We start from the raw sequence: 27,250 nt of genomic DNA, 5'->3' as shown, positions 1-27,250 counted from the left end.
CATCAATACATTCTACCTGCGACAAGTTTGGAAATTGAGAGAATTCGCGCCGACTAATGTTTTGCTTCATAAATTTCAATTTCCCAAGAAAAGCCGAAATTATCCCCTTTGTTTTTATTAAATTCAGGCTGTCCCCTTGTAACTGCAAGTCAATATCATTAAATTTTTTAAACAAATCTGTCAAATACGCAATGTCTGCTTTGAATTTGATGAAGTTTTCTTTTAAATCTGGATCTCTACTTTCTAAGAACTCTAAAATGGAATCGAAAACAGAGTAAAATCTCGTTAAGCATGCACCTTTCGACAACCAGCGTACTTCAGTATGTAAGAGCAGTCGTTGTATTAAAATATTATCTGCTTAGATAGGTACTTAAAACAATGTAGGTAGGCCCTTATAAAAACTATGCTTACATTTTTGCTCTTTACTATCAAAAGCAGATAAATTTTTGTGGACCCCCATTAACATCTTATGGACCCCCATTTTTTGTTCACGCCTACGTAGACCCCCAGCAAGTCTCCCGTGGACCCCTGGGGGTCCACCTGGACCACTTTGGGAATCACTGGTATAGACCAAAATCACCAAAATAGCAGACCAATCGCACACCAATCAAATGTCAATCGAATACGGTTGGTCTTTTATTAGTAGCAGAATGCCCTATATGGTTAAAACTGCTATTGCGAGCATATTGCGATTCGATTTCTATTCGATTTTGACATTACTAACTTAGGAGAATCGGGCCCCTGATTGCCATCGACTCGCTAAGAAGTATCTTGTTTTTTTACGGATTGGTAGTTTTCAAGAAACTCTTCAGCTTAACAATATTAGAGGATTCAGCTGGCTGTGAAATGTTTTGCAATATATACTTTGTTGTGAGCGCCGGATTTTTTAAATGAACCCGGTACCTTTTGAAGTTATTGTAGGTTCAATATTATAATGGTACTCGAATAATTCACGAGTAGATTTTGTCCACGATTGTGTTTTATTACCCAGCAACACAGGTTTAGTTCTCATAGGTCAAGAACATATTGATTTTCCTCGACGTTATGTAAGTTTCAGAAGCAAAGCGGTATTGAACTAGGATGTATGCCAGAACGAACATCACCTACCTATTACAGGAACTACAATTTTTAAGATTGATCTCCTTCAATGCGCAAGAATGCTATATTTGGTTAGGTACGTATAAGTACCTATATGCTTTTCCAGTGCCTACGTCTCTCACTAGTTTCCTATTGCAATCAATAAGCTTAGCAAGCCAGCTTCCGCTACGGACAGTCCGTTACCTGCGTACCTATGTAATGCTGTTACCACGGATGCCGAGAACTACCTACCTTATTATTGTAAACAAGAGAAGGTGGTAGTTGTATGTGAAGAATGGGAAACTTGGTGTAGTTATTTAAGTAACACGGTTCAGCGTTTTTGATTATGCACCATCTACCTGCCCATACTGAACGAAGCATGTAGTTCAGAGGGTGAAGCAATATTTGGCGCAGTTGGCCCATGGATGGATGGTCATCTGTCAGGTCATTAGATACCAACATATGATGACATGAGCATGTCGATTTCATGTTGGAGGTAGTTGTGTGCAATTCTATTCGTTAGGTACTTGATGTTACCTAACGGTGTGTTCGCCCTAAATATTTGGACTGTTCAACGAATTTAGTATCCATGCAGGTGATCGGGATATGGTTGATTGGAGGCTGCGTATGAGGCGATAAAATTTATCCTGTCCATCTATTAAAAAACCGAGCGTGTAAGATCTTTTGTTAAGTCATTGTAAGATATTCTCATATTTCTTTAAATTTGTTGTTATATAAAATATAACTAACTACGCAAAAACAAACGCTCATGGTTTTGGTTTTGTATCATTTAATCGCCCTAAAAATGTACAATACAGATGCCGACATTCTCGAACAGGATAAACTCACTACAAAAATCGATGACAATACTCACGCAAATATACGCAATCACTGGCTCAAAATAATATTGTCGCCGACTTTTGACATGAAGCTAATTGTTTAACATGATTCAGAACAGTCTACAATATCAGGAATAGAAAAAACAGTAGCATCAACGTAATGTTTACGTACAACATTTTATTTGCAGATTTTCTTTTATACTACATAATTAAATAAATTGCATTCCTGATGACGCGCACTGGTAAGTGTAACACTTATACACATCAGTCCATGCATCACTATGAGGGTGAGGTTTCCACACATTCGATTCCATGGCCGTCCACTCCAGATAGTATTCACTGAAACCTCGTCATGTGGGATGGCAGTAGTAGTGTTCTTAAAAGTAAGTAGCTTAGAAAGCGAACAACAGCAGGAACGCCATCATAAGACAGAAGAGACCCATAGCCTCAGACAAGGCGAAACCCAAGATGGCGTATGAGAACAGCTGCTGCTTGAGGGAGGGGTTCCTGGCGTAACCGATGATCAGGGAGCCGAACACCGTTCCGATTCCCGCGCCTGCAATGTACGAAGATTGTATTAGTTATGCTTAATTTATAATTGTTTAAAGTTGTACCAAACTACATTCTAATTTTCTACAATACCCAACAAAAAAACATTTATCGAGGAACAGAGCAAAACAAAAACTACAACTAGCTACACATATCAGAATGAATCTCACCTCTCCTTGCTCAGTAAATTGAGATTGACTATTTCCCATAAAATGTGCATTCATTGTAAACTATGTTAAAAATATCCTTCAAAATTACACTGTACATAATAATAATAAACTAAAAATAAAAATATAACTAAAAAGCGAACAGCATGAGGAACGCTATCATCAAACAGAAAAGTCCCATGGCTTCAGTGAGTGCAAACCCCAGTATAGCATAAGAGAATATTTGCTGCTTTAGGGAGGGGTTGCGTGCATAACCAATGATCAAGCATCCAAACACCACACCAATACCAATTCCTGTTGATAACACAATTAGTTAGTGACAAGTGCGGGGAGTGCAGTTAAGGAGGGGAAAAGCATGGACATTCAATGAAAGAATTGTGAATAACAAGAATTTTAGGTGATATAAGCAAATGATAATCAGTAAGCTTATCACCATTTAGAAAGATTGATTTTGAATGAAGTGTTACATTCTATGAAAGTTATTGCATGCAGTTTTGATGACTTCTTCACTACTGTCATGTTATTTCACAATTCTTTAATACACTTTGAACCTTCCAAGTACTTATGTAAGAAGGGATAGCCCTATTCTGAAGAAAATCAATACAGAGATGCCTGTGTTATGCAATCACACAAGTCTTGCCAAAAATTCCATTTTAATGGTAATTTTATAACATAAATCTTTCAGAAAATGGTATGGCACTTAAAGATATGTGTAACTGGATTCACCTTTATGAGAATATGGTTAATTAACTATGAAATGTATGTAGTTGAAAGTTCAAAGATATTATTCATGATTAAACAGACATTTATGATTAAGGAACATAACCAAAAACATGCTTAAGACATCACACAAGCCAAAGAACACCATTAGTAATTAGTTCTTAATTAATGAACTTACCAGAGCCAGCTACTCCCACTGTCGCTGCGCCAGCACCAATGAATTTAGCCGCAGAGTCAATGTCCTTGGTGACCGAGGTGGTCTGGAAGGACCTCACTGCTGACAGCTGAGCTGGAGCAGCAGGGACAACATGTGTGTTGGAGGGGATGGCAGCCAGTGGTCGCACGAGGGCTGTGTTGCTGAAGATCTATAACATATAACAACTTACTATTAGATAGGTACACACAACATACATGGGCTACACCCAAAAAATCAATACTGCATCAGGCTAAAAATAATAATCCATTAATTATTCAGATAACGACAGTTCCGAGGCGCTTATCCGTTCTGTTTAGAACTGTGATAATTTATGTTACCTAATACTGGAATCGAAGTTTGGTTATGTAATGATTTAAGGCACCAAAGTAAAGTCTGTCAAATTATTAACTGAATGATAAAAACGAGTAAATTACTAGGAATTTGCTCTCATTAACCTAGAATACCGGCAAGTACAGCTTACATTGATGAAGGAACTTACAAGGTCAAATATTATCAATTTTGATGTTCGAAATGACAAGTTCTGTCGTCATGTTTCAGGATACTAAATCGTGTCAAATAATTGAGAATCTAATATGAAAATGATACTTACGGCAGACCTGGCTGCAGGGGCGATCAATCTGGCGGCGGACAGCATTTTGTGTTTTATTTGGGTGCGGCGAGCGACAACTGAAAGAAACCGAACGACGAGATGAGTTAGCTACTCGAGACTATATAGTGCGGCTATGACTACTGAACCGAATAAGTTTATGTTGAAGTCACTTGACAGTTTGACCGACGACCGCAGAATGTTACGTAATTTACGGTGCTACGTAACGGAGACTGAGGTCGTACTATCTATACTATCTTGAACAAATATCAATTTTGGTATCACCGTGCACAAGATCTGATGGGCAGAGCTGCTGAATGTTAGCCGCTAAACGAATTATTTAATTGACAGAGGAAAATGGCCGAATCGGCGAGCTGACTTCGGCTGAACTGATATTTGTTCTTCTATGACAACTTACAGGTTCACAAATAAATATTTCCACTATCACACACTATATGACCGTATGCGCTATTTAAATCACTTTTTATTGTATGATGGCTTGAGATTTTAACACTTTTTCACGATTAAATTCACGAAATTCTGCCGCACTTACCAAAGAACACCGAGAGGGAGGAGACCGGCCTTTGGAATGTTCAATTTCTGAGTGGTGAAGTGAAACAGAATACAAATGCCGCATTGCTATTGGTCGATACAGCAGGCAGTTCCGTTCAGTAATACCAACTGTCGATCAATATTCACGAATGACGGAAACTTTTTGTATTTTTTTTATAAAACTTTAAATTACGTACTTTATAGATAAAAATGAGTCCTTAAGAAATTATGAATTCATTTTTTAGAACTCTCTGACAAATTAAATACTATAATTTATTTAATTTAAAGACATGATAGTGATTACAGGCTGAGTGAATACGGTGTTGTCTTTGACTAGTGCATTACCATTGTACGACATGGCCGTCTTCATGATAAACATCTGTAAATTTAATGGCTGTGGCATAACATTTCCAAGATTAGCGGACCTAATTGAACACATCGAAGATGTTCATATCGGTAAATATGAAATATTTATGTCTATCATGAATAATAGTTCTTATTTTAAGCATGTAATGTAATCCATGACCCTCCCAATTTACGTCTTATCAATGTGCCAATGTTGTCACCATTGGAGGGTATTTTTGCGTCAATTATAAATAATGAGTGGGTCAGCACAGATTTATTATTGTTATTTAATGGTTTGTTTAATTTATTTTCAGTGTACTATATTCAGATTCCTTATGCTATTTTTATGAGTATTTCCTGATTACCGTAGCATTGTTGTAGAGTTACAGAAATAGCCGGCTTGAACAGCTGATGGAAGCGGCAGCTCGTAAAGTTAAAACATTTATTTCAGATTACGATCCGGCAGTGGTAGAACAAAAAGAAGCATCACAACCAGCATGTATTCCTCTAAGCTATGTCCTGAAATTTATTACGGAGGCTTCGAGGCGGGAAAACCAAAACACAGCTCCGGCACCCGATGTACGCCGCCGCCTCTTGTCTGCGCCCAAGACACCTTCAGTCCGCAGCAGCACACCAACCGGTTTGTTTATTGAATAAGTTTGCATTTCTCAGTAGAAAATGTACCTAATTATTCGTTTTTGTCTGTAAGTATAAAAAAAGCACATGTAGGTAGTTGGACGAAAAAATTGCAGGATAAAATGGAAGCTATTAGGAAAAAGAATCACATTTTTGATGAGGATAACCACTCTTGCTTACCTGTTCGATAAACATGTATATAAATTGTATTGTAATTAATTAAATTATGTTACTAGAAATAGTTCAAATAGTATAGGAGTTGAATCTATGAGCTATTTTCATAAACGCAGATTGTGACACGTGCCCCATCGTTAATGGATGCATTTTTCTCAGGTTTTATACAAAGTAAAAAGAGAGAGCAAGCTTTGTCTAGATTCGGTTGACGTTGCAAATGCAATAAATTATCTCCAGTCTATAGCTCCTTCAGGGGCCCAATTCTCCTAATTTTACTTAAGCAACATACGATTCACGTTCGACTCGATTCGACTGATATCCAATCCCGACTCGATTACGATTGAAACGTATGTGGCATTCCGCTATTTTTTTTTTTGAAATAAACGTTTTTATCCTTTTCTGTCATTCAATAATGAATCATTTTGTCTGCAAATGATTTACGATTGCAAAATGATTGTACAGCAAACTACCGTATAGACCAAAATCACCAAAATAGCAGACCAATCGCACACCAATCAAATGTCAATCGAATACGATTGGTCTTTTATTAGTAGCAGAATGAATGCCCGATATGGTTAAAACTGCTATTGCGATCATATTGCGACTCGATTTCTATTCGATTTTGACATTATTAACTTAGGAGAATCGCGCCCTCTGGTGGCGCCCGTGGTGCCTTTACAGTTTGAGCAGGTTGCAGCAGTTTATAGGTGTAAATCTGTGTCCTAGCCTACTTGTGTTAAGGTGTTTTTTCTTTCTTAATTTTATATAATGATTATCATGTGATAATGATATTTTTATTTGACTTGTTCTGTATAAATTCTGGTTCGTCAAACCTTTTCTGTAAAGACAGACATGTGTTGCTGGGGAGTTTGTTGCGCCACTTCTTCTTCCCAGCAAAAACACATAGGAATTGGTGAAGGGCGGGCGTTTTGGGGGCTGTCTTTTGTTTTTGACGTTCGAAAAGTTAATTAAGTTAATTTGAATAAACGATTTTGAGTTTGAGTTGACCCCTCTTACTCTATATGTTGGAGTCTGAGAGGTTTCACGCTCTTCTAGCTAGTAGTATAAGCTAGTAAGTAGCTTCTTTTTTCCAGTCTAAAGAGGCTGGGCTGTTACAGTTAAGTAGTACCCTAGAGTTTGGAGTCTCTGACGAGAGGCTTCGTGTTCTTACAGTCTAGAGAGCTTGGTGCTGTTATATTTTATTGTCGCTGGTTCGTAGAGAATGGTACCTTCGTACCTTTTACCAAAGAAGCTTGTCCCTTTACAGAGACTGTGATGGACTGGGATAAAGTTTGTAGAGGCGAGGATTATACAGTCTAGAGAGGTTGGCCTCTTTAGAGGTTTCGTTCCCTTTAGCAGTAGAACCTGGGTACTTGGGCCGTATAGTCTATGGAGGCTGGGAACAAAATTTATGTTTCGCGGATTCTTCACCCCGTTTTGTCTTGAGTTCTCAATTCACTGTATGGTGCGACACTTGGTTTAAGGCATCCTGCCAACGTTTTTTTCTTACTCGTTACCTATCCGTTGTTTCAAAACCGAAGTTCCTCTCGGCGTTTAATTAAAATCTACCATTCTAATTGATTGCGATATGATGTCATCGCAAGCCATTATTTAAGGCCAGTTTTATTTCCGAATCGCTTTGCATAGCATAACACTTCCACGTGTCTTCAATTTTGGTTCTGCATGTTCTAGGGAGTGAGATGGATGAAGACGAACTGGTGAGCCCATCTGAGGACAGCAACGACTCGTGGACGACGGCCGAGGAGTACAGCTCTGAGTTCATACTGCGATATGGCGTCAAGTAAGAACTCCATAATAGCATCTGAAAACTATAGGAATTATTTTTTTAAAAGGTGTTTTTAATCCATTTTTAAATTACCTTGTTTTAGTACCTATGTCTGTAGTTTTATACATAGTAGTAGACTTAGTTTTAATTTAAGATGTTGTCTTCAGAATGAATGCTAGCGCGTCATCCGGTGCCCTGGGTCCCGCTGCTCAAGAGAAGCCGTTTGCCTGTCCCGTTCCTGGATGCAAGAAGAGATACAAGAACGTCAATGGCATCAAGTATCATTCCAAGAATGGCCATAAGAAGGATGGGAAGTGAGTATTTTCGATTAGAATTTGCTTATCAATTTTCTCAATGTCCGTAACTAACCGGTTTTTGGAAGACCCCGTCTTTCTTTCGTTCTTCTTCTTTCTCTTGCCTTGTTCCCAATTTTATTTGGGGTCGGCGCAATATGTCATCCTCTTCCATTTTCCCCTGTCATTCGTGATACTGACACTCACTCCCTTCCTATTCATGTCATCTTTCAGGCAATCCATCCATCTTTTCTTAGGTCTTCCTCTTCCTCTCCATCCATCTACATTCATACTGAGCACACGCTTTGTTGCACGCGTATCATCCCTCCTCATTACATGCCCATACCATACTATGACAATCTTCTACTTTTCAGCTTTACCCCGTTTTTCTTTCGTTATTGGTTGGTAAAGCATACTTTCTGTTTGTCACCTTTTTGTACATATATGAGCGTTGCTGACATAAAAACCCTTTCAAACTTCTACCTAGTCAAGGTCTGAAAATACGAAGTTACCGACTTTAATTGGTAGATGTTTTGAACTTGTGACCCAGTTAACGCACTTACGCGCATGCAATGCTTATTGAAGGTTGTTTGGACTCAGTTCTAATATTATCGATATCTCTACATTATGTTACATTCTTCATATCATTCTAACATCTGACTAAGTATTCTGTGAACAAGATTTTAGGAAATACATTTCTGATTTAGAAGTTAGGGGGTGTATCTGGTGCCCTAATTTATTATTACCCTGATGCACCAAAATTGCTTTCTCGGTTTCTCACAAAATAATTACAAGTTTTGTTTATATTAGAAAATACCCTGTCCTGTCGATCCCAGACCAGTACAATAAAAAGATTATAACTGGCCCCAAGAAACGTCTAACTGCCCAAGAGTACTTTTGGAAGAAATGGGTATAAACCTCCTTGTTTTTGTAACCATAGAGTATATTACATAAAGTTTATATATTCGTAGTACGTCGGAATATGTAGCTAGTATTTATTACATATTGCTATTATATAGTCATGTTTCTGCCGTTACGTGTATTAACAGATAGATTAATTATCAGTAGGTATCATAGTGACTGATAATGTAGACTCGTTATGGTCATTTGTGGTTTTCTTATATGAAGTTAATGTATTTAGAACATAGGTAGGTCGTTTATTTAGATCAGTAATTATGTAATAGATGGATAATTTGGTCTTGTATCCAGGTAGCCAGGATTTGGGTGACTCCATCCTGCATATGATAATAGTCACCTCCCTGAGATTGATTTGAAAGTAGCTGGGGACTATCCGTGATGATAAATTAAAATATACCTTTTACAATTTCCAGGGTAAAAAAGGCCTACAGATGCCAATGCGGCAAAAGCTACAAAACGGCGCAAGGGCTTAAGAGCCACTCGATATCTCAGCACATCGCGTCCAGCCAGCCGTCGACGTCGGAGCCCCACAAGCTGCACGCGCCCAAGATGCCCGGCCTCGTCGTCACCAGCTCGCCCGCTCACTCGCGTACACTCAACCTCCTGGACGCTTCGGACAACAAGCTCGTGCGGATCTATGATACTATCAAGAGCAAGGATCTGCCCGCTTTCTCTGTGCCCAAGCACGTGAGCGTGGTGGCCCGCCACGCGGGGCTGCTGGCGCCCGCCGCCGCCGGGCCCAAGCTCGCCCTGCACCCGCATGCTCTGCCGCAGCTCGCCTCGCTCTACGCTACCGACGCCACCAACTGAACGGCCCCACAGGTACACCAAACGAATTTAAGTCACTAGTATAGTTTATACATGCAGTTCCTATAAAAAAATGTGAAAAAAAAGTTCATTTTCATCACATATTTTTATTATTATTAGTTTATTTAGTATTGTTTGATTGACTCGTTACATGAAGGTGTTTTAGATCGCTGATTGAGCTTGTGCATGCTTTTAATTCGTATGTTGCACAAATAACGCTATCGCACCTTCGTATAAAGAGCTAGAAGATTGTTTCTCAAAGAGATAGGAGAGTTATTTATTTGTTTTTGTTTGAGATTTTATGTTGATTAGTGTGTATGTATAAGTTATTGGAACGCTAATTTTTAGTATAGTTTTTTTTTATTGATTTGGAGATGCAGTGGGGACCAAGTTAGTTGAATTGTTGATTGTTATTTCGTTTGGTATGTTCTCATCTGCTGTATTGCTTGTACTCTGTGTAGTATTAATAACACAGTGGTACGGGTTGGTCACGTCTGTCGATCTCCACTGCACCTCGTGTATGCGGCTGTGTGATCTGTCGATATTCGTCTCAGTATACGTATCACCAACGACAGGTTGTACAAATATATATCTACCGTAATCCTAAAGAGTAAAGGGAATTATTTTATTATTTTAATGAAAGTGTCTTCCCCGCTCGATTATTACCTATATATAAAATTTTCTGTGATCTCTATATATCGGGGGAGTTGATGATTGTGTACTCTAAATACTTGTAGGCGTATGTTATAGGTAAATGTATGACATCCCTTCGTATCTCTTTGTGCCATTATTTCTAACATGTGTACTTAATCGTATATTTCACGCGAAACGCTTTACGTTCATATGGTTTTTCATAAGATTTCACTATGTTAGATTTTATAAATTAAGAGAAAAAAAAACAAAACAAAGAAAAAATAGCGTTCACTTTAATATCTTTTGAAGCTAGAGTAAAAGTCATACTCGTAAATGTGATATGGTATTTAGAAAAAAGTAAAAAAAAATGCTTATAAGCGTACACGTATTTAAAATACCTAGTTTTTAAGGCTGGCAATGTTTGTTCGTTATCTGTATGATTAGATGTGCGTTTTCAAGTGTTAAGGTTTTGGTGCCTTTTGATTTTTTTACGTTTGTTCAATTGGTTTCGCGATGTAGTGTAAGTACTGATAGTGCGCTTATCTCATAACGTGTATGTACTCTACGAAATGTATACATGGTGTTCATTTTTAGTACCTCTCACTATGAATTCTCGGTTCACAAAAGGAGCTTACTGTAGGGCAACGTTGCTACGATTGCGTGCGTCTACATGAATACTTATTTTTGTTAAATTAACCATTTAGCCATATCATAACGCTTCACAAAGATTAATACGTAAAAACTATGAATGAACCGCTTTAACGTGTTCCTAATGTATGCTTCATAGGATAGAAACAAAGACTAATAAAAAATAAATAAAAATAGTTTATGATGTTTGAAATTTTGAACCGAGAATTTTGCTTATGAGATTATACGGAATCGTAGCAAATGTTTGTAAGACATTTAGTTAGGTAGGAACTATAATATTCTCAAAGTATTTCTTCACATGAAAAAAAATTGTTTGGCTGATAAGCTAGGGAAAATGGTTGAGGTGCTACCAAAGTAGTGATTTGGCGGTAGCCTGCGAATGATGTAAAATAAGTATAAAACGTATGTGTTAATGTCTGTTCCAAAGCGAAATTATATCTAAAGATAGTTGTATGGTCACGGTGCTTAACGGGTAAAAAGTGTGATATTTGGATTATAAAAAGTATGTTAGTGTGACTACCAAAGAAACGACATTTCTAACTACGAATAGTGTTTATTTTATCTGTTTCATTAACGAACGAAGGATATAGTAAATTCGCATATTGAAAGAATTTTTCGGATAACTTAAAATATCTTAGCCATAAACAGGATCCCTGTTTTATTTCTACAACAAATTAAAATAAAGACAATTGTCGTTTTGTCTATGGGTGACCGGAACATACAGGGGGTTGAAAAAGGAAACGGAAATTTTCAACCTTCTCAAAAAGTAATCTGAGCCCATTGATATGAATGTATGAAATGACTGGGGATTAGAAGGCTGGAAAGTAGGATTTCGCGTAACGATTAGACTAGGTAAGGCCGCCGTGTTGCGGGTGACTGGGGAATTAGAGCATCGGTTACAACCATAGACATAGAAAATGGACAGAGCGTTCTAAACTTGAAACAAGGCGTTTGGCTTGATTGATTTGTCTGATTGGTCTATAATTAGGCCATTGCGGGTGAATGAATATGGCAAACTTTAGGACGGAATGTTTCATTCCAGTTCCACATAAAAGTAGCATCTTTGACCGCTACTTTCTCTGACTGTATCTGGAACCTGGATCATTTGAAAGACTGATAATATCTGGAACCCTATATAGACTAATGTCGGTCGCATCCAAGGTTCGTTCTTTCTAGTCTAGTTCATTCTCTATGTCTATTATGGTTACATCAAAATTACTATTGCTATCAGCTAAGTTAGGTATAGTCTGTGTTGTGTCGCATGTCATTGTATAGGACATGTTAATATTACTTACGCGAGGAGATAGCAAGCATCTCATTTGTCGTATATTTATGAAACATATTGATAGTACCCCAGATTTTAAGACTAAAGTTTTTGGCCCCTACCTCAACTATTGCCCAATTAACTGAGTTGGCGATTTTGTTTCTTGATTAAAATCCGTCCTCACTATTAGACCCTGCACTCAAAACTCCCTGTTCTGTTTTACACCCTGCCCTCTTTTTATTAATGCAACCTGCACTTTTAAAACCCTTTGTTGATTCAACCTGCACTTAAAAGGCCCTTTTTCTTAAGTCAACCTGCACTCAAAATACCCCTTTTTTTGAAACACCCTGTTTGAGTTAAAAAGTGTCATTCAGATTCATTACTACATGTGCGTAGTTTTAATATAAATGTATTTAATCGTATTGTAACTGGACAGTCCGGAATATAGTTATGGCGGACTCGCTTGGAGCCGATAAGCGCTGGCTTCCTAACTGTTAGCTTTGTGTAGAACACTCCGTGACATTCAGATTGTTTTTAAATATATCTAATTAGTTATCGCACGTTAGGCCGCGTTATAGGAACGCTAAACTACTTTTACGTATGTAATGTTACTTTTTTTTACCGTCAAATGATATATGCTCATTTTAATACTATGTCGTCTGGGTAAAATTCAATGAACATTGTTAGTCATATTTAATTTAAGACTGATAGTTGGATTATAGATATTGTCTCCTTAATTTATTTTGTGTGCATACGTAGAAAGACATTTTTGTATTGTGAGGAGGATTTCAGTGCAAATGAGAATATAACAGATAACCAATTTAACATGTTTATATGGAACTGTGCCGACTGTTCTTCCAATATCGGTCACAAGACCAAATAAAACGAAGTTACAGATACCACGTTGTGAGTTATACTTTTATTTGTTACAATGCTGAAAATTTTTACTAACTAAAAGTTATCCTTATATTTATATTTCAACGAAAATATGAAGTCTTAAAGACTCGGTGAATAGTCGGTACACTTCTACAGACGTAAAATGGGACATCCAATGTCTCTGTGTAAGTTTGATTTTTAACTAATTATTGTCTAGTCTCCAAGAGTAATTGAAAGTTGATAATAAATTATCAAAGAGATTGAGATCTGTGTGTGTCAATTAAAAAGAAATGACCAATTTTAAAGTTGTTGATTAGGGTGGATAAAAGTTTGGAGGAATTTTGTAAAATTGATATTTGTAACACAGAGTGAAACGAGTGTCGATGATGTCCTCTATGTTATTTTTATTTGTCAGCTCAAGAAGTTTTCCATTCAACCGATTATTTGTCGATACACTTGATTTTGTTACGATTGTATCTATCCGTTAACGGTTGTGAATAATGTATAACGTGATGTGGTCGGTGAAGTCGCTTTGTCTGTCATTAGCTTGTTGTAGCGGCACCGTGGGACACAACCCTTGTTTAAACCGTGATTGGAAATGGCCTTATTAGCGATGTGTGTTCATTATTTCTGCTTGTGATAAAAGTTTGAAATCATTGATGAAACTAGTTTTATCCAAAATAACCTGTGACGTGTGGTGTCGCTACAAATCGATGTTTACAGCTCTGTGTCTGAGTATAATATCATAAGTGTTGCTTAATATAGTTATCTCTAAGCATACATTTACTCACCGACTGTCACCCATTCAATAAAAATACTTTATGTAACCCTTTTGTCTCAATTCAATATAATTCCAGTTTTGAAAACGATCTCATCTTTTATTTTACCCCAAATATACATGATAGAATTGAATAATAATAACATTTTTTTTATAATCGAATATTTAAAAAATATAAATCATATGTTGTAAGATAAATAAATGACAAGAAAACAAATTTTTTATAGGTAGGTATTTCTTGGTATTAAAACACACATCAATTGTTGAATCTTTATTGAGGCTAAAATGATTACATGCACAATGAGAATTTATTGGAATACATTTTTATTATTGAGATAAAATCCATAAACGCTACCTGCTATATAATTTCATGATATTTGCTGATTTATAATTTCAAATAGACTTCGATTAAGGAATCCGCTACGTTAACAACCACATTTAATAGGCAGAAATGTAAACGATTATTTATATTGCACGCTGAAGACTGACAACTATAAAACATTAGTGGCCTTACTACAAAAACTTTAACCACTGTTTTACACTTGTCTAAAAAAATGTGGCTCCAAAATGAACCGTATGTCAACGTCATAATTTGTCATTTTTTTAGACAAGTCTTAAACTGACGTTAAAAAGTTTTTGTGGTAAGACGGTAGCTATTTATATTTGGGAAATCTAGAACCGAGACCGGTCACGGTTGGTAGAACATGAAAATCATTGCATGCTTGATGTTCTTGAAATGACTTCGTTCGCTCATGCGACTTCACTCTGGACGGCCATTGAAGGCAAGCCAGAGGTGGGTTGATATCGATAAGTTGTAATTGATAAGTTTTAAGGATATTTTATTACAATTTAGCATGCGATATATTTGTTTCAACGTGGTAATTAACACATACCTACAATAAAAATTATCGTTATCTATTATGTTGATTTAAATCAGTTATATGAACAACAAGAATAATGAAGGTAATCCATAAATCTATTTCTATTTGCTATGATATTTGTAGACGTATAATATATTTTTTAAGTTGACATTGAATTTTAAATTGAATACGTCATGCTACGTTTATAAACAGATGGAAAATAGCAGGAAGGTTTACTTCTATAGTTAGAATTATATTATTTTACGAAATTAGTCAATGAGGGTTTTCTAAAATGGCGTCCACGAGGTGGCAGCACCGAGTCGTCAGGTCCAGGTAACTGTCAAAGTGCTTATCTTTACTATGAATAGTGAACGATTTTAGTGTTTTTTTTATTTTATAATTAAAGCACTGCATTATTGTTTTACTATTGCGGTTGAGTAAATAAAAAAAACTAAATCATATTGTGTTAACAAATTTTTCAACAAGCTTTTCCTTAGTACCAGTGACTTTTGCACCCTCTCTCTTAGCTCAATTTTTAGTTCGGAAACCTTATTCTGACCGTAGTCCATAATAAAATCAATAACACTTCCAATATAACAGAATTTCAATAAACAATAAGTTCGGCACCTACAATTCCATACTATTTGACAGCTGTTTGGACCTGACGCATACGAAGCGCCGCCTGGCGGCAGAAAAAGTATCGAAAACCCTCATTCAGTGTGAAATACAAAAATAACTTGATCCTTATAAAATGAGCTCGGCTTCGCTTGGCGAGTGCCGTAAGAAATATCAACAAAACCAGCCTTTATTTTGCTTAAATCATATATCACATACTTCTTAAATAATACATTTATACAAATATTAATATAAAGTGACAATAAAGGAACTTATTTTTTAATTATAAACTTAAAGAATATCGATATTTTATATGGCAATACATAGGATGATATTATAATTTAAATAGGTACATTATCTACTTGCTATAATGATATTCATAGACACATAATGTAGTTTCAAATAGAGGTTGATTACTGTAAAAGGTATTTGCTACGATTACATCCAGGGCAAGTCGGTTAGATGCAGGTACAGGGAGATTTTTAATAACCATCTATTTTTTTACCGGTTTTTTATGTAACCAAAGCATAATTTATTATTAAAATATAATAACGAATAATTTTAAATTCGATTTTTTTTATAAAAGTTTGTTAAACCATATCTCAATACCGAGTGATAAGTATAAATATAAAAAATATTTCATTAAAAATATATAGTATACATATTATATCGAAATCAGTCAGTTTTACATCCATTTTTATCGAATGCAATTACGTTTTACGAATTCGTTAAAACATCACATGTTTGTTATTTTCGTCAATATTTTTTATAGAGCTGCAAACATTTTGGGCGAAGCATACATGCAGTCCGCCATTTTGAAAAAGTATACATTATATTACTCAACGACTAGAAACCAGAGACGAAAAATATCGTATTTTTTTCAAAATGGCGGACTGTGTGAATACTCGTTATGTTCAAATGCTCTTTGGATGGTGATTAAAAATTCTTCCTATAAAATAGAGTCTAGTTTAATTCGAATATAGACAGTTAATAGTGCTTACAGCTAATTTACTTCTTGGTGGGTAGTCGTTCGAGCAGTGACGCGATTTTGGCGTGTTTTGTGGACTCGTTGAGAGGACATTTGTTCTGTACGTACAAGAGAGCGCTCATGTCTTTCTGTTCGAAGGCTACTTCGGCCGCTTCTTCGTAGTAACTGAAACAATTGACGAATTTATAACTTCCCGTATTCAAAATAATCTTATATGTTTATTAGTTTATTCTATTTTTTATTTGAGGGATTTCCCTCAGAGAAAGAGTTGACCAACAAAACAGTCTTTTAATTTTTCTAGCTACTTTTGAAACATTATTTATTTATACAGAACTGCTCTTTTCACCATCTGCCTAGTCTTTTCCCAACTATGTTGGGCTTCCGGTTTAAACGGATGCAGCTGAGTACCAGTGATTTACTAGGAGCGACTGCCTATCCGACCTCTTCAACCCAAGAACCGGACAACTCGATGCCCCATGGTAAGACTTAAAACTGGTTTTATATTTGAGTTCTAATCTTAAAAAAATCTATGGTTACACTCACCCAGCTTTCACATAATACTTGACTTTAATATCATCAGCGCAGCGAGGCAGGTACTTCAGCGCCTCTTCATGCTTGCAATACTTGAGACAGGCATCCACAAAAGGTTCGTACCCAACGGGAGATTTCTTGGACTTGGAGAACTTGTCCAGCTCAGCCCAGTCATCGCTCTCGGCTAGGGTTAGGATACGGAGCCACCAGTAACTGTTGAAAGAGATTTTTAGGTAAGTAGCTGGATCTTGAAAATGGAGTAAGTGACTAAATATTTTAAACAAAATAATGTGTGTATTGAATATGGTTATGTCCGATTCATTGGTATGTGTGTTGTGTATGTTGGTTTTCGTTTACAGTAGAGCGTCGATTATCCGAACTAATTGGGGGACATGGGTGTTCGGAAAACCGGTATTTTCGGATAATCGAACTAATGTAATTATGTATGTATGTATATTGATTCAGCCATACGAATTTACGTTCAGGTAAATGAAAACCATATTATTTACATTTATGAATATCTTTAATGACAAATAGGAAATAAACAAAAAAAAAGTGCACACAATTTGTAGTAAAACTAATCTTTACTATGTAATTACAATTAACACTTAAAAAAATCTTGCATTGACCCGCGCCATTGACGTTCGGATAAGCGGTCGTTCGGTTAAGCGACGTTCGGATAATCGACGCTCCACTGTATTTGAAATATGAAGCTGACGCAAAATCTCATCTAGTTTTTGGATAACTCTGTATATTTAATTATGTTCCAAGAGCAGATGTGTCTGATCTGTATCACCAAATGTCACACTAATATTAAAAAGACGTGTGTATTTGTCAGCGTATGTTTGTTATTTCATCGCTCGCAAATGGCATAGCGGATTTTGATTAAACTTATAGCAGTGCTTAATATGTATAGCTTATACATCAGAACCACATATAGGCTTTTAATCCACAGGCACGGGAAGCACTTCCCTCAGTAAAGAGAGGAACCACTGACAGAAGCCAGTAATGTAACAAATCTTACCGTCTATCAGGCATCCTGTACTCCGAGCGCAGTTTATCAGCTAACTTGATTTCGCCCTGCTCCAGCAACTTGCGGACCGTGTCGTGTAGAGAGAGGCCTACGAAGCTGCTGCCGTATGTCTCTTGTAGGCTGGACTGCTGCTTGCAGAGTTTGCGGGCGTCCTCGCAGGTGGAGACGCCTGGGGATGGGAGAACATTTGCATTAAATAGGTTAATTTATTCACGCAAAAGTGTGATTCAGACTTGGCTGCACTTTTTGAACGACAAAACTTACAAAAGTCAGCCTAAAAAGCGTCCAACCTTCGCTACTGTCAGTGGGTATCCTTGGATTTTTGATATACATACACATATAATGAGTAAGTATAATAAAAAAAAAGTAGGTCGGGTTGGTCTGGTCGATAGCATCACGGATGTGCGTGGCGGCCTGTCCTTGGAAGTCATCTTATACGGAAACTTGACGCAGAGCTTGTGTGACAAAATTTTTGGCCTATTTTGTAAGCAGAAATACTCACCCAAATCATTCTTCCCCTTCTTATAGCACTCCCTAGCAGATATAAGCGACGCCTCAATGCTCCCCGGGTTGGTCTGGTCTATCGCATCACGGATATGCGTGGCGGCCTGTCCTTGGAAGTCGTCTTCTTGTACGTAGACTTGACGCAGAGCCTCGCGGTTGTTATTCGCGCAGTACTTTATGTAGAGAGCGTGGGCGAGGGCGAAGCCGCGTATTGTGAGCTGGAGAAAGAATATTTTGGTATCAATTTCTGTATTTAGGTGCTTTATGTAATCTATGTATATAAAAATGAAACCCGCTTTCCGTTGTCACGACATAACATGAAAACGGCTTGACCGATTTGGGTGAAAATTAGAGGGGAGGTAACTTAGACCCGGGAGAAGGTTTTAGGATAGTTTTTGTCACCATTCGGCTACGGGACGCGGGTGAAACCACGGGCGAAAGGTAGTGTTTTATAGATTTTTGATAGTTTGTTATTGTTGGCTGTCAAAGGCCTTATTTAACTGATCAAATGAGTCTATATAATTACGTTAACAATGTATTTAATGTATGCAATGTAATTAAGTTACATATTATAACACAAATGTCTTCTAAGTATAATTGAGTACATGTAACCTGCTTTATGGTCTATTCATAATTAAATTTCAGTTTTAATTGACCGTACAAAGCACCGTTAAAATTAAATACAATTTTAATGTACTACTAGTTACCTCAAATTCGCGTTTCCCCATCTTCTCCTTGAGATGCAGCAGTACTATATTGATCAGATCGGTGTCGCCACTGGCAGTCGCTTTCAGTAAAGCAGTTGGTCCCTCGCCCAAAGACAAGAGCAGAGGAACTTGAAGTTTGCTGTGAGTTTCATATTCCAATATCTAAAAATTATTAGAAAAAATTATTGTAAAACAAAAAATTTTGAAGAAAAAAGGCAAAAAGCCAACGTCACGCGGTGTTCCCAGGCGGTCACCCATCCAAGTACTGACCGCGCCCGATGTTGCTTAACTTCGTTGATCGGACGAGAACCGGTGTATTCAACGTGGTGTGGACGTTGGCGATGGCTAATCCAAAATTATTAAGCTGTATCGGAACGTTGTACTTTTATGACGTCATATTTGTAATTTTGTACAATATCAAAATTCCGTACAGTATAAACTTTAGTATAAAGTGAGTTTTTTTTGTCAACAACATGTCGAACAAGTTATAAGAGCCTCATAAATTAAATACTCTTGGTTGATTAGGTAGTTACAATTTGAAACATACTTTTTTTTTTACACATCTTAATTGTTAATAATTCTTAGCATAGAAAAATAAACTTCATAAATTTAAATAATTATAGAAATATATTATTTCAATGAACTTATAAAAAAATGCAAAAAGCCAACGTCACGCGGTGTTCCCAGGCGGTCACCCATCCAAGTACTGACCGCGCCCGATGTTGCTTAACTTCGGTGATCGGACGAGAACCGGTGTATTCAACGTGGTATGGACGTTGGCAATAGCTAAACCAAAATTATTGAGTAGTCTATAGTTAGAGACGTCATACTCACTTTGATAGCAAGCGCCTTTCGTCCCTTTTCAGCTGCTTTCATGGCAATCATGGTGTAGGATATTCCAGGCACTCCGCGAAGTTTCTCGCCAATCTCGCGGGCAGCGCTCTCGTTGTCTAAGTGAGGTTGAGTCACCTACGTAGAAATATTTTAATTTTTTTATCAGGGAATTAACTTATGGCCAGAATCACGGGTTGCTGATAAAGTCTCTGTTAGCCTGTCAGGAACTTATCCAACCGATAAACAGCTATAAATTTTGGTTTCACAGCTTTGGGATAGCAATATTTAAACCATTTAAATAAATGGTTTATTTCGGAGAAATTATAAGCAGCATTAACTATCAGATAATTAACTAATATTTTATCTGTAACCAGTGAAACCGGGCCTAGAGTAGATTTTTTTCACAGAGAAAGTTTAAAAATAATACTTCAGTTTACCTTATAACAAGCCCAGTGTGAGAGTACTCTGGTCTTCCCATCCTTCATGTGCAAATGTGACGCAATGTACCCAGCCAGGCAATGCAGACGACGCCAGATCAAACGGTCTAGCAGCACCCTTTCACCGAGGTGAGCCATCCTGGTGTTTTTGTTAAGGAATTCAATCACAAAAAAAAAAAAAACATCAGAAGTTGTATTGCAATCAGGGTGTATGAGGACCTTTTCAGTCGAACAAGTGGAGTAGCGACATCTATGAAATCGTGACGGAACTACGTCAACAGTCACTGAGTTATACTAACAGATGGCGTCACTTACGTTTATGACTTTTAAGTATTACCACTTCATAAGTAACTTTAGAGTAAATATTCGAGAATATTCTATGAATTAATATTAAAAAGGATACTGCGTAGAAGTAAGCGGTATAGCCACTTTGGGGTCTCGAACGGAGTTCAAGACCCTCAGCCACCGCCCAGTTTTGACGAAATGTTCCGTCAATTCAGGGTCCATGAAGAAACATTTGCCGAACTGAGCGGCCCTGATCAGTTTCTTTTGGACATCTGGGCTGAACTCAAAGGCAGCAGCATCGATGCAATCTTGCACAGCTATAGGAAGATCAGGCTTCACCAGTCTTATGTATTCATCTGCTCGGTGACTGTGCAACTGAAATATTTAAAAATATTGATTATGTCTTAAGGAAAAATAAAGTCCAAAAAAAAAAAAACATAATTTACTTAGTTTAAGTGGCAATCATTTCAAGAGAAATTTCATTGAAACCAAATGAACTTTAGTCGTATTATTTTAATCTGCCATCTCACCTGGAACTGCCTAGAAGCCTCCATCAAATACGACCCAGGGGCCGTACTATTGATGCGGAATATTTTCTCGACGACGAATGGAACTTTCTGGATGAGTTCGTGCGTGGTTTCGGAGACAACTCGAACGCAATCGATCTCTTGTATGAGATGGAACGGTCCGTCGTAGGGGTATTGCACGGATTGGCCCTTAGATCCGTAGATACACATCATGTCGTCCCAGTGGCCTACTACTGCTTGAGAACCGCACCTGAAAAAAGTCAAGAAACTTGAAAAAAAAAAAATGTTTTCATATAGATATGGAACCAAGTTATTCTTCATCACGGTGGGTATACATGAAGAATTTAAAGCTGAGTTCCATTCCATTAAACTATAAAATATTATCATTTCAAAGCATTGTCCAGAAGCAGTAACCTGTTTTAGACAATGCTAAGATAAATGTATGCTGCCTCTAGATCTAGATATAAAAAATAATAGGCTCAGTACATCCAATATCATACTGTTAAATGGAATTAAAATCGGCAAAAAAGGTACGGTACTGATCAAATTATAAAAGTTGACAATAAACTTACCACATCAACTCTTTAGGCTGCTTAATAAATCCGGTATCGATCTCAGAATAAGTCGTCTTGAAGTCGGACGACCCGATCCACAGTATGCCGGAGTCGGTGAAGAATGCAACATGCATGCCGTTCTGAGATGCAACTATTGAAAGAATCTGCGTGTATGGATTCTTTATTTCGGGACGCTGCAACAATGACATTAAAAAAATTGCTTAATGGTAAGTACTGTTTTGCGCAGGAAAAACTTTTATTAAGAAAATAAAACCAAACTAAATTATTCTATGTCTCAAATACTATGGTGAAACTAAAACCGCATCATAGTCAGTACAGCCAAACTTGTGCATACATACAAGTCGAAACTGAGTACCTTCTTTTTAGCAGTCGGTTAAAAATAAGTTAATAAATAATATTAGGTTAATGTGCGATAAGCAAAAATGATCTTTTTTTGATGGAATATCATCAAATGATCCGCGTCGAACCATTCCACAGAACCGAAAGCAAAATGTTCTGAGAACTGTATTTATAATAACTATTCCAGAGAATTAATTAACTATAAACATAAAATAATTTGAAGTAAAAAAGGCAAAAGGCCAACGTCACGCGGTGTTCCCAGGCGGTCACCCATCCAAGTACTGAACGCGCCCGATGTTGCTTAACTTCGGTGATCGGACGAGAACCGGTGTATTCAACGTGGTATGGACGTTGGCGATAGCTGGATCCAAATTACCGAACAGTACGAAGCCGTACCTTACTATCCGTCATATTTTGGTAACTTCTTTATTTTATATAAAAAAAAAGATAAATAAGTGAGTAAATAAAATCTTTCTGAATTAAAGACTAATTGCATTTTCTAATTCAATAAAGTAACGTGACAAAATAAGTCGTGAAGTTAAAAAACGTTTTCGGATTAAATATTTTTCATCATTTCATCCTCCGAGCCTTTTTCCAATCATGTTGGGGTCGGCTTCCAGTCTAACCGGATTCAGCTGGGTATCAGTGCTTTACAAGAAGCGACTGCCTATATTTTTCATCATAAAAGGCTAAAATAAAGTCGGATTAACTGTAAAACATCATGATTTTGTCAATTTACACAAAAAAAGCCAACGTCACGCGGTGTTCCCAGGCGGTCACCCATCCAAGTACTGACCGCGCCCGATGTTGCTTAACTTCGGTGATCGGACGAGAACCGGTGTATTCAACGTGGTATGGACGTTGGCGATAGCTTGATCCAAATTACCGAACAATAACGGAGCCATACCTTAGTATTCGTCATAATGACGTCATATTTTAGTATTAAATTAACAAAATAACTACTACTACTTACAAAATAACTTTTTTTTATTGATAATAAGCGAGTAAATATAATCTTACTGAATTACACTCTAAAATGCATTTGAAGTTCAAAATAAAATAATTTCGTGAGAACTTATAGCGATGTTAAAACACATTTTGTGGATTGAATACTTTTCATCAAAAAAGGTTAAAATAAAGTCGGATTAACAGTAAAACATATGATTCTGTCAATTTACACAAAAAAAGCAAAAAGCCAACGTCACGCGGTGTTCCCAGGCGGTCACCCATCCAAGTTATTCAAGGTTAGTCGTTAATAACATACATACATGAATTTGATTGAATAATCAATTTGTAGAAGTGTTTCTGTTACTTTCATAGTTGATAAGACCAAATAATATTTACCATAAGCACAGCCCGCGACTCGCCCAGCTGGCACTTATAGATTTCCTTGTCCCTGCATACAAGGAAGCCAGTACTCAGAACGCACCAACATGAGATAGGTTCATTCGCTCCTGGAATTTAAATGACAAGCCAATTTAATACTTAAGGCCAGCAAATAGAACACAATTTTGTAATTCAAACAAATGCTTACGTGGCAAGTCAGGTACGGATCTAACTTTAGGGTCAGAGACATTGCTGAGCAGGAACATGCGGTTGGTGGTTGTGATCACGGCTAGGCCCACACCCACTGGGTTCGGGAACAACTGGGCTTTGGACACCTAGTAAATACAAAATAAATTAACTAATGACTTTATGTTGCCTATATACATACTTTCGATTTCAGTTTACAAAAAAGTCTAGTCCCAATACCGTTGGTAACCTATTTTGTATATTTTAATTTATTTTTTTAATAAATATGTTTGACTCTTATGTTATCAAAATATAATAGTTTTAATTTTCCAAGCAACCAACCTTAGTGTCCCTGACTTCCTGACCCATGTTAAAGGTCCTCTGATAAGCTCCAAACATGTCATAGACCAGGACATCCCCGCTTTCCTGGATGCACAGGAGTTGTTCTTCATTGGACCAGCCCATGTGGACAAGCTCACCACTGTTCCACTGCAATTTAATAACAAAATAAATTAATGTGAGCTTCAGTTAATTGTAGAGATATATTTAACTTTTCTGCTCAGTTCTTGCCACTCAACAATATTTATTGTATGAAAAAACAATATAATTATGTATTGTCCCTAATATTTTTAAATTTATGCTTTGCAAATCTCATGGCAGGATATGGTCAATGCACATATCTTTAACTAGTATAAGATCTCCATGTACCCATATGTTCAAAAATACTGAACAGTGAAGTGTAAAACTAGTATTACCAATGATTTGTTCGGGTAACTGTTGGTGTTCCTATGCTAATGATTAAAAAAAATAATTGTATAGAGGAAGTCAGGTAGGCAGTTGCTACTTGTGTAACAAAACACTGATACACATCTGCATCCAATTAGACAGGAGGCTGACCCCAGCGTAGTCGAGAAAAAGCGAGGGTGTTGATAACAAATGAAAATGAAGAAAACTGAACTAACAACAGTATAACTTACCACTATCTTAGAAATAATAGTTCCAACTCCATTGTACAGAGTGATAACTGGCTTGCTGGTACCCAAGATCCTCACATACTGCTTCCTGTCCCGCACCACGGCTATGGGGCCACCGTACGGTGCTCCACTCACAATCATGTGATCCAGGCCTTCGTCCATAGCCCAGACCATGTTGTAGAGGTCAAACTTCCTGTATTTTGTTGTAGTATTAATATAAGTGAAAAAATTGGTCCTGACAAATTGAGAACCCTTTTGGGAAGTGGATTTGATATTCTAACAATATTTGTACTTGCAGTGTGTAGATAGTTAATTTGGAAATTAGCCGCTGTACAACTGGGAACTTCTTTATATTACGTTGTTATGTTGTTGAGGAAAAATAAAATATTAATTTGTTAAAATGAAAACCTTCTTTCAGGAAGTGAAAAAGGGAGAAATAATGGTATCTCTGAGTAATTTTAACTTGAGAGTAATTAAAGATTAAAATGTTTTTCATTATTTTGTACTTGTGTGTACTTTGTAGTCATTTTTCAATAAGCATATTTGAATTCGAGGTGGATGGGATTCTATGGCGCACATTGGGGAAAACGGGAATAATGATTATTTCAAGTCTTTGTAGACTATTGTTACTATTTCAATAGATACCCCCAAAGAATGTTTTATGTAATAAAAAAAGTTCTATTCACCTGTAATAGGAGTCCAACTGGAACCAGTCGGCAGTCAAAAGGGCCGACATTTTTTCGAATTTGTTACAATTTATTAAAAATAGAGAGCAGTGTTGATAAGAGATTTAGATTTCACTTTCCTTGTTTGTTTTTAACACACAATGTTTTGTTATCAAACGTACTTGTTGAATCTATTATCTCACATCGGAGTTAACGCCCGAGGGTCACCGTATACCCTGAAAACTAGTAGCTAGTTGTTCAGAGTGCACTATAATATTTTTATTTGCAAACACGACTCAATAAATCAATACTGCAATGAATAATGTTCAGGGATAATTTCACCTGAAATGTAGTATTTACTTCATCGTAACCAATCTATCTCTTTCACTTTTATTGAATTTTCGTACTGTACGGACTATTCAAATGATTTTGATGTGTTAAGTGTTGAATTGAAGCGCTGGAACGTTTTTTCGTGCATGACAAACTGATGTTTTTGACACTGACGCAAGACGTAACGTTTAGAAATTGGCAGATGGTTTCATCCTACATCCTATATACATAGAAATTGTAAGGATGTATTTATTACCTTTTCACGCAAATACTAGTGAACTACAAAGAGGTAGTTAGTACAAAGGAATACATAGGGGTAATACACAATATAGAATACAAATATGTAGAGGCAGTATTTAGGAGGAGTACGTAAGGAAGTGTAAGGAGTAGTTCATAAGGAAGTACATTAGTGAGTCCTTGCGGGAGCATGAAGAGGGAGTACATAAGGAAGTGCATAGGGTAGGGGTTTTACATAAGGAAGCACGCAAGGAAGTGAATAAGGAAGTGTTTTAATAAATTAGCTAGCTGATAAATCACCACTTTTCAAACGTCGAAACAAAAACAGACCCCAAAATGCCCTTAAATAAAAATATTGTTCAACTTTATTCTGGAAGGCGACCCCAACATAGTGGGAAAAAGGCTCGGAAGATGATTGTTCAACTTTATTCTACCTTTATGTTATTATTTTTGCAATCTATCGTTACCGGTACCTAGGTAGAAAATGAAAACCTGTCTTATCTCAGCCATCTCACGACTTTTTTTTGTACTTAGCTACTTAGTTCATAAAAGCGGTAAGGCAAACCTTACAATATTTGTTGGGGTTTTTTACCGTGCTTAAACAATTTCCAAACATTTCTAGGGAATATGTACTATAAACTTTTGATGAATCATAGCGTAATCAAATAAAAATGCTATAATGTGATCTCACATATTACCTAAGTATAATGGCGTCCTAGCCGATTGTCGGCCACAACAGCCGTTCTATAAGTAGATCAGCCAGTTGCACAGGACATATTATAGTGCTCAAGCATCATCATCCTCCGAGCCTTATTCCCAACTATGTTGGGGTCGGCTTCCAGTCTAACCGGATTCAGCTGAGTACAGTGCTTTACAAGAAGCGACTGCCTATCTGACCTCCTCAACCCAGTTACCCGGGCAACCCGATACCCCTTGGTTAGACTGGTGTCCATATTATAGTGCTCATGCATAATAGTTTATTATATACGAGCGATTTATATTATGTACCAACAGGCCCGCCGTAAGCGGGCGTGCAGCGCGTGCACCGCACGCGGGCGGCACGTCCTAGGGGGCGGCAAATCGAGCGACTTATCACGTAATATTTAAAAAATACAATATCTTTTTACCAATGATTTGATTTCAATATTTCCGAACACAGCAATAGCGCTAAGAATATTACTTACACTGCCGGTTTCAGTTGCATCTGTTGAAAGATCATTTTCAAAATTAAGGGGCAGGGGCATGAGGGCAAATGCCCCGGGCGCGGGCGGCACGATTTAGGGGGCGGCAAAATTAAACCATAATTACGTACTTAATAAAAATATTTTTTATAAAATTAGATGAGTAGATGAGCAATAAAATTTCAGAAAAGGGCGCCCTCGCTTTGGTCGTGTCTTGTCAATTTTGACGGGTAAACCCTTTGCATCCCCAA

At 37.1% G+C, this 27,250-nt stretch overlaps 3 protein-coding genes and 4 non-coding genes across 9 annotated transcripts; 1 reads left to right on the top strand and 6 right to left on the bottom strand.

Annotated features, from left to right (window-relative positions):
• Positions 1-1,850: 1,850 nt before the first annotated feature.
• LOC124634428 (ATP synthase lipid-binding protein, mitochondrial) lies at positions 1,851-4,860 on the bottom strand. 3 transcript variants are annotated; one of them, XM_047170004.1, is made up of 4 exons: positions 4,709-4,860; positions 4,159-4,235; positions 3,531-3,717; positions 1,851-2,472 (listed from the first exon to the last, which is right to left on the bottom strand). In XM_047170004.1, the coding sequence occupies exons 2-4, from the start codon at positions 4,201-4,203 to the stop codon at positions 2,309-2,311; spliced, it is 396 nt and encodes a 131-aa protein (XP_047025960.1). In that variant the 5' UTR covers positions 4,204-4,235; positions 4,709-4,860; the 3' UTR covers positions 1,851-2,308. The 3 variants fall into 3 exon arrangements, with proteins under 3 accessions (XP_047025960.1, XP_047025961.1, XP_047025962.1); XM_047170005.1 differs by having other exon boundaries at positions 4,574-4,716; XM_047170006.1 differs by lacking the exon at positions 4,709-4,860 and adding an exon at positions 4,441-4,459.
• Positions 4,861-4,868: 8 nt separating this feature from the next.
• Positions 4,869-13,956, top strand: LOC124634426 (juxtaposed with another zinc finger protein 1). Its single transcript, XM_047170001.1, has 5 exons — positions 4,869-5,163; positions 5,504-5,692; positions 7,555-7,663; positions 7,816-7,962; positions 9,273-13,956. Exons 1-5 carry the CDS (start codon positions 5,064-5,066, stop codon positions 9,667-9,669), a joined length of 942 nt encoding a protein of 313 aa, XP_047025957.1. The 5' UTR covers positions 4,869-5,063; the 3' UTR covers positions 9,670-13,956.
• A 1,573-nt stretch (positions 13,957-15,529) lies between these two features.
• Positions 15,530-25,585, bottom strand: LOC124634422 (vacuolar protein sorting-associated protein 16 homolog). The gene is made up of 15 exons (XM_047169998.1): positions 25,273-25,585; positions 24,590-24,779; positions 23,955-24,101; positions 23,635-23,761; positions 23,445-23,554; positions 21,759-21,934; positions 21,190-21,436; positions 20,778-21,034; positions 20,375-20,513; positions 19,938-20,072; positions 19,104-19,265; positions 18,395-18,614; positions 17,884-18,061; positions 16,872-17,072; positions 15,530-16,493 (listed from the first exon to the last, which is right to left on the bottom strand). Exons 1-15 carry the CDS (start codon positions 25,320-25,322, stop codon positions 16,349-16,351), a joined length of 2,484 nt encoding a protein of 827 aa, XP_047025954.1. The 5' UTR covers positions 25,323-25,585; the 3' UTR covers positions 15,530-16,348.
• LOC124634787 lies at positions 19,325-19,443 on the bottom strand. Its single transcript, XR_006984922.1, has one exon. It is a non-coding gene; the product is annotated as a 5S ribosomal RNA (ribosomal RNA).
• LOC124634796 lies at positions 19,766-19,884 on the bottom strand. The gene has a single exon (XR_006984930.1). It is a non-coding gene; the product is annotated as a 5S ribosomal RNA (ribosomal RNA).
• Positions 22,338-22,456, bottom strand: LOC124634781. Its single transcript, XR_006984916.1, has one exon. It is a non-coding gene; the product is annotated as a 5S ribosomal RNA (ribosomal RNA).
• Positions 22,848-22,966, bottom strand: LOC124634788. The gene has a single exon (XR_006984923.1). It is a non-coding gene; the product is annotated as a 5S ribosomal RNA (ribosomal RNA).
• Positions 25,586-27,250: the final 1,665 nt, after the last annotated feature.

Source organism: Helicoverpa zea, chromosome 11 (genome assembly GCF_022581195.2).
Source record: "Helicoverpa zea isolate HzStark_Cry1AcR chromosome 11, ilHelZeax1.1, whole genome shotgun sequence".
NCBI lineage: Eukaryota > Metazoa > Arthropoda > Insecta > Lepidoptera > Noctuidae > Helicoverpa > Helicoverpa zea.
This window is presented reverse-complemented; position numbering and strand designations above follow the sequence as displayed.

Bases quoted from the DNA above. Each gene is read 5' to 3' on its own strand.
- LOC124634428 (XM_047170004.1), bottom strand. From the start codon at position 4,203: ATGCTGTCCGCCGCCAGATTGATCGCCCCTGCAGCCAGGTCTGCC. The intron at 3,718-4,158 runs GTAAGTATCATT...TATATGTTATAG, and splicing joins CCCCTGCAGCCAGGTCTGCC to ATCTTCAGCAACACAGCCCT. The intron at 2,473-3,530 runs GTAAGTTCATTA...CGTACATTGCAG, and splicing joins AGTGGGAGTAGCTGGCTCTG to GCGCGGGAATCGGAACGGTG.
- LOC124634426 (XM_047170001.1), top strand. From the start codon at position 5,064: ATGGCCGTCTTCATGATAAACATCTGTAAATTTAATGGCTGTGGCATA. The intron at 5,164-5,503 runs GTAAATATGAAA...CATTTATTTCAG, and splicing joins CATCGAAGATGTTCATATCG to ATTACGATCCGGCAGTGGTA. The intron at 7,963-9,272 runs GTGAGTATTTTC...TACAATTTCCAG, and splicing joins GGCCATAAGAAGGATGGGAA to GGTAAAAAAGGCCTACAGAT.
- LOC124634422 (XM_047169998.1), bottom strand. From the start codon at position 25,322: ATGTCGGCCCTTTTGACTGCCGACTGGTTCCAGTTGGACTCCTATTAC. The intron at 23,555-23,634 runs GTAAGCATTTGT...TTTAAATTCCAG, and splicing joins ATCCGTACCTGACTTGCCAC to GAGCGAATGAACCTATCTCA. The intron at 18,615-19,103 runs GTAACTAGTAGT...TTCTTTCTCCAG, and splicing joins TGGGGAAACGCGAATTTGAG to CTCACAATACGCGGCTTCGC.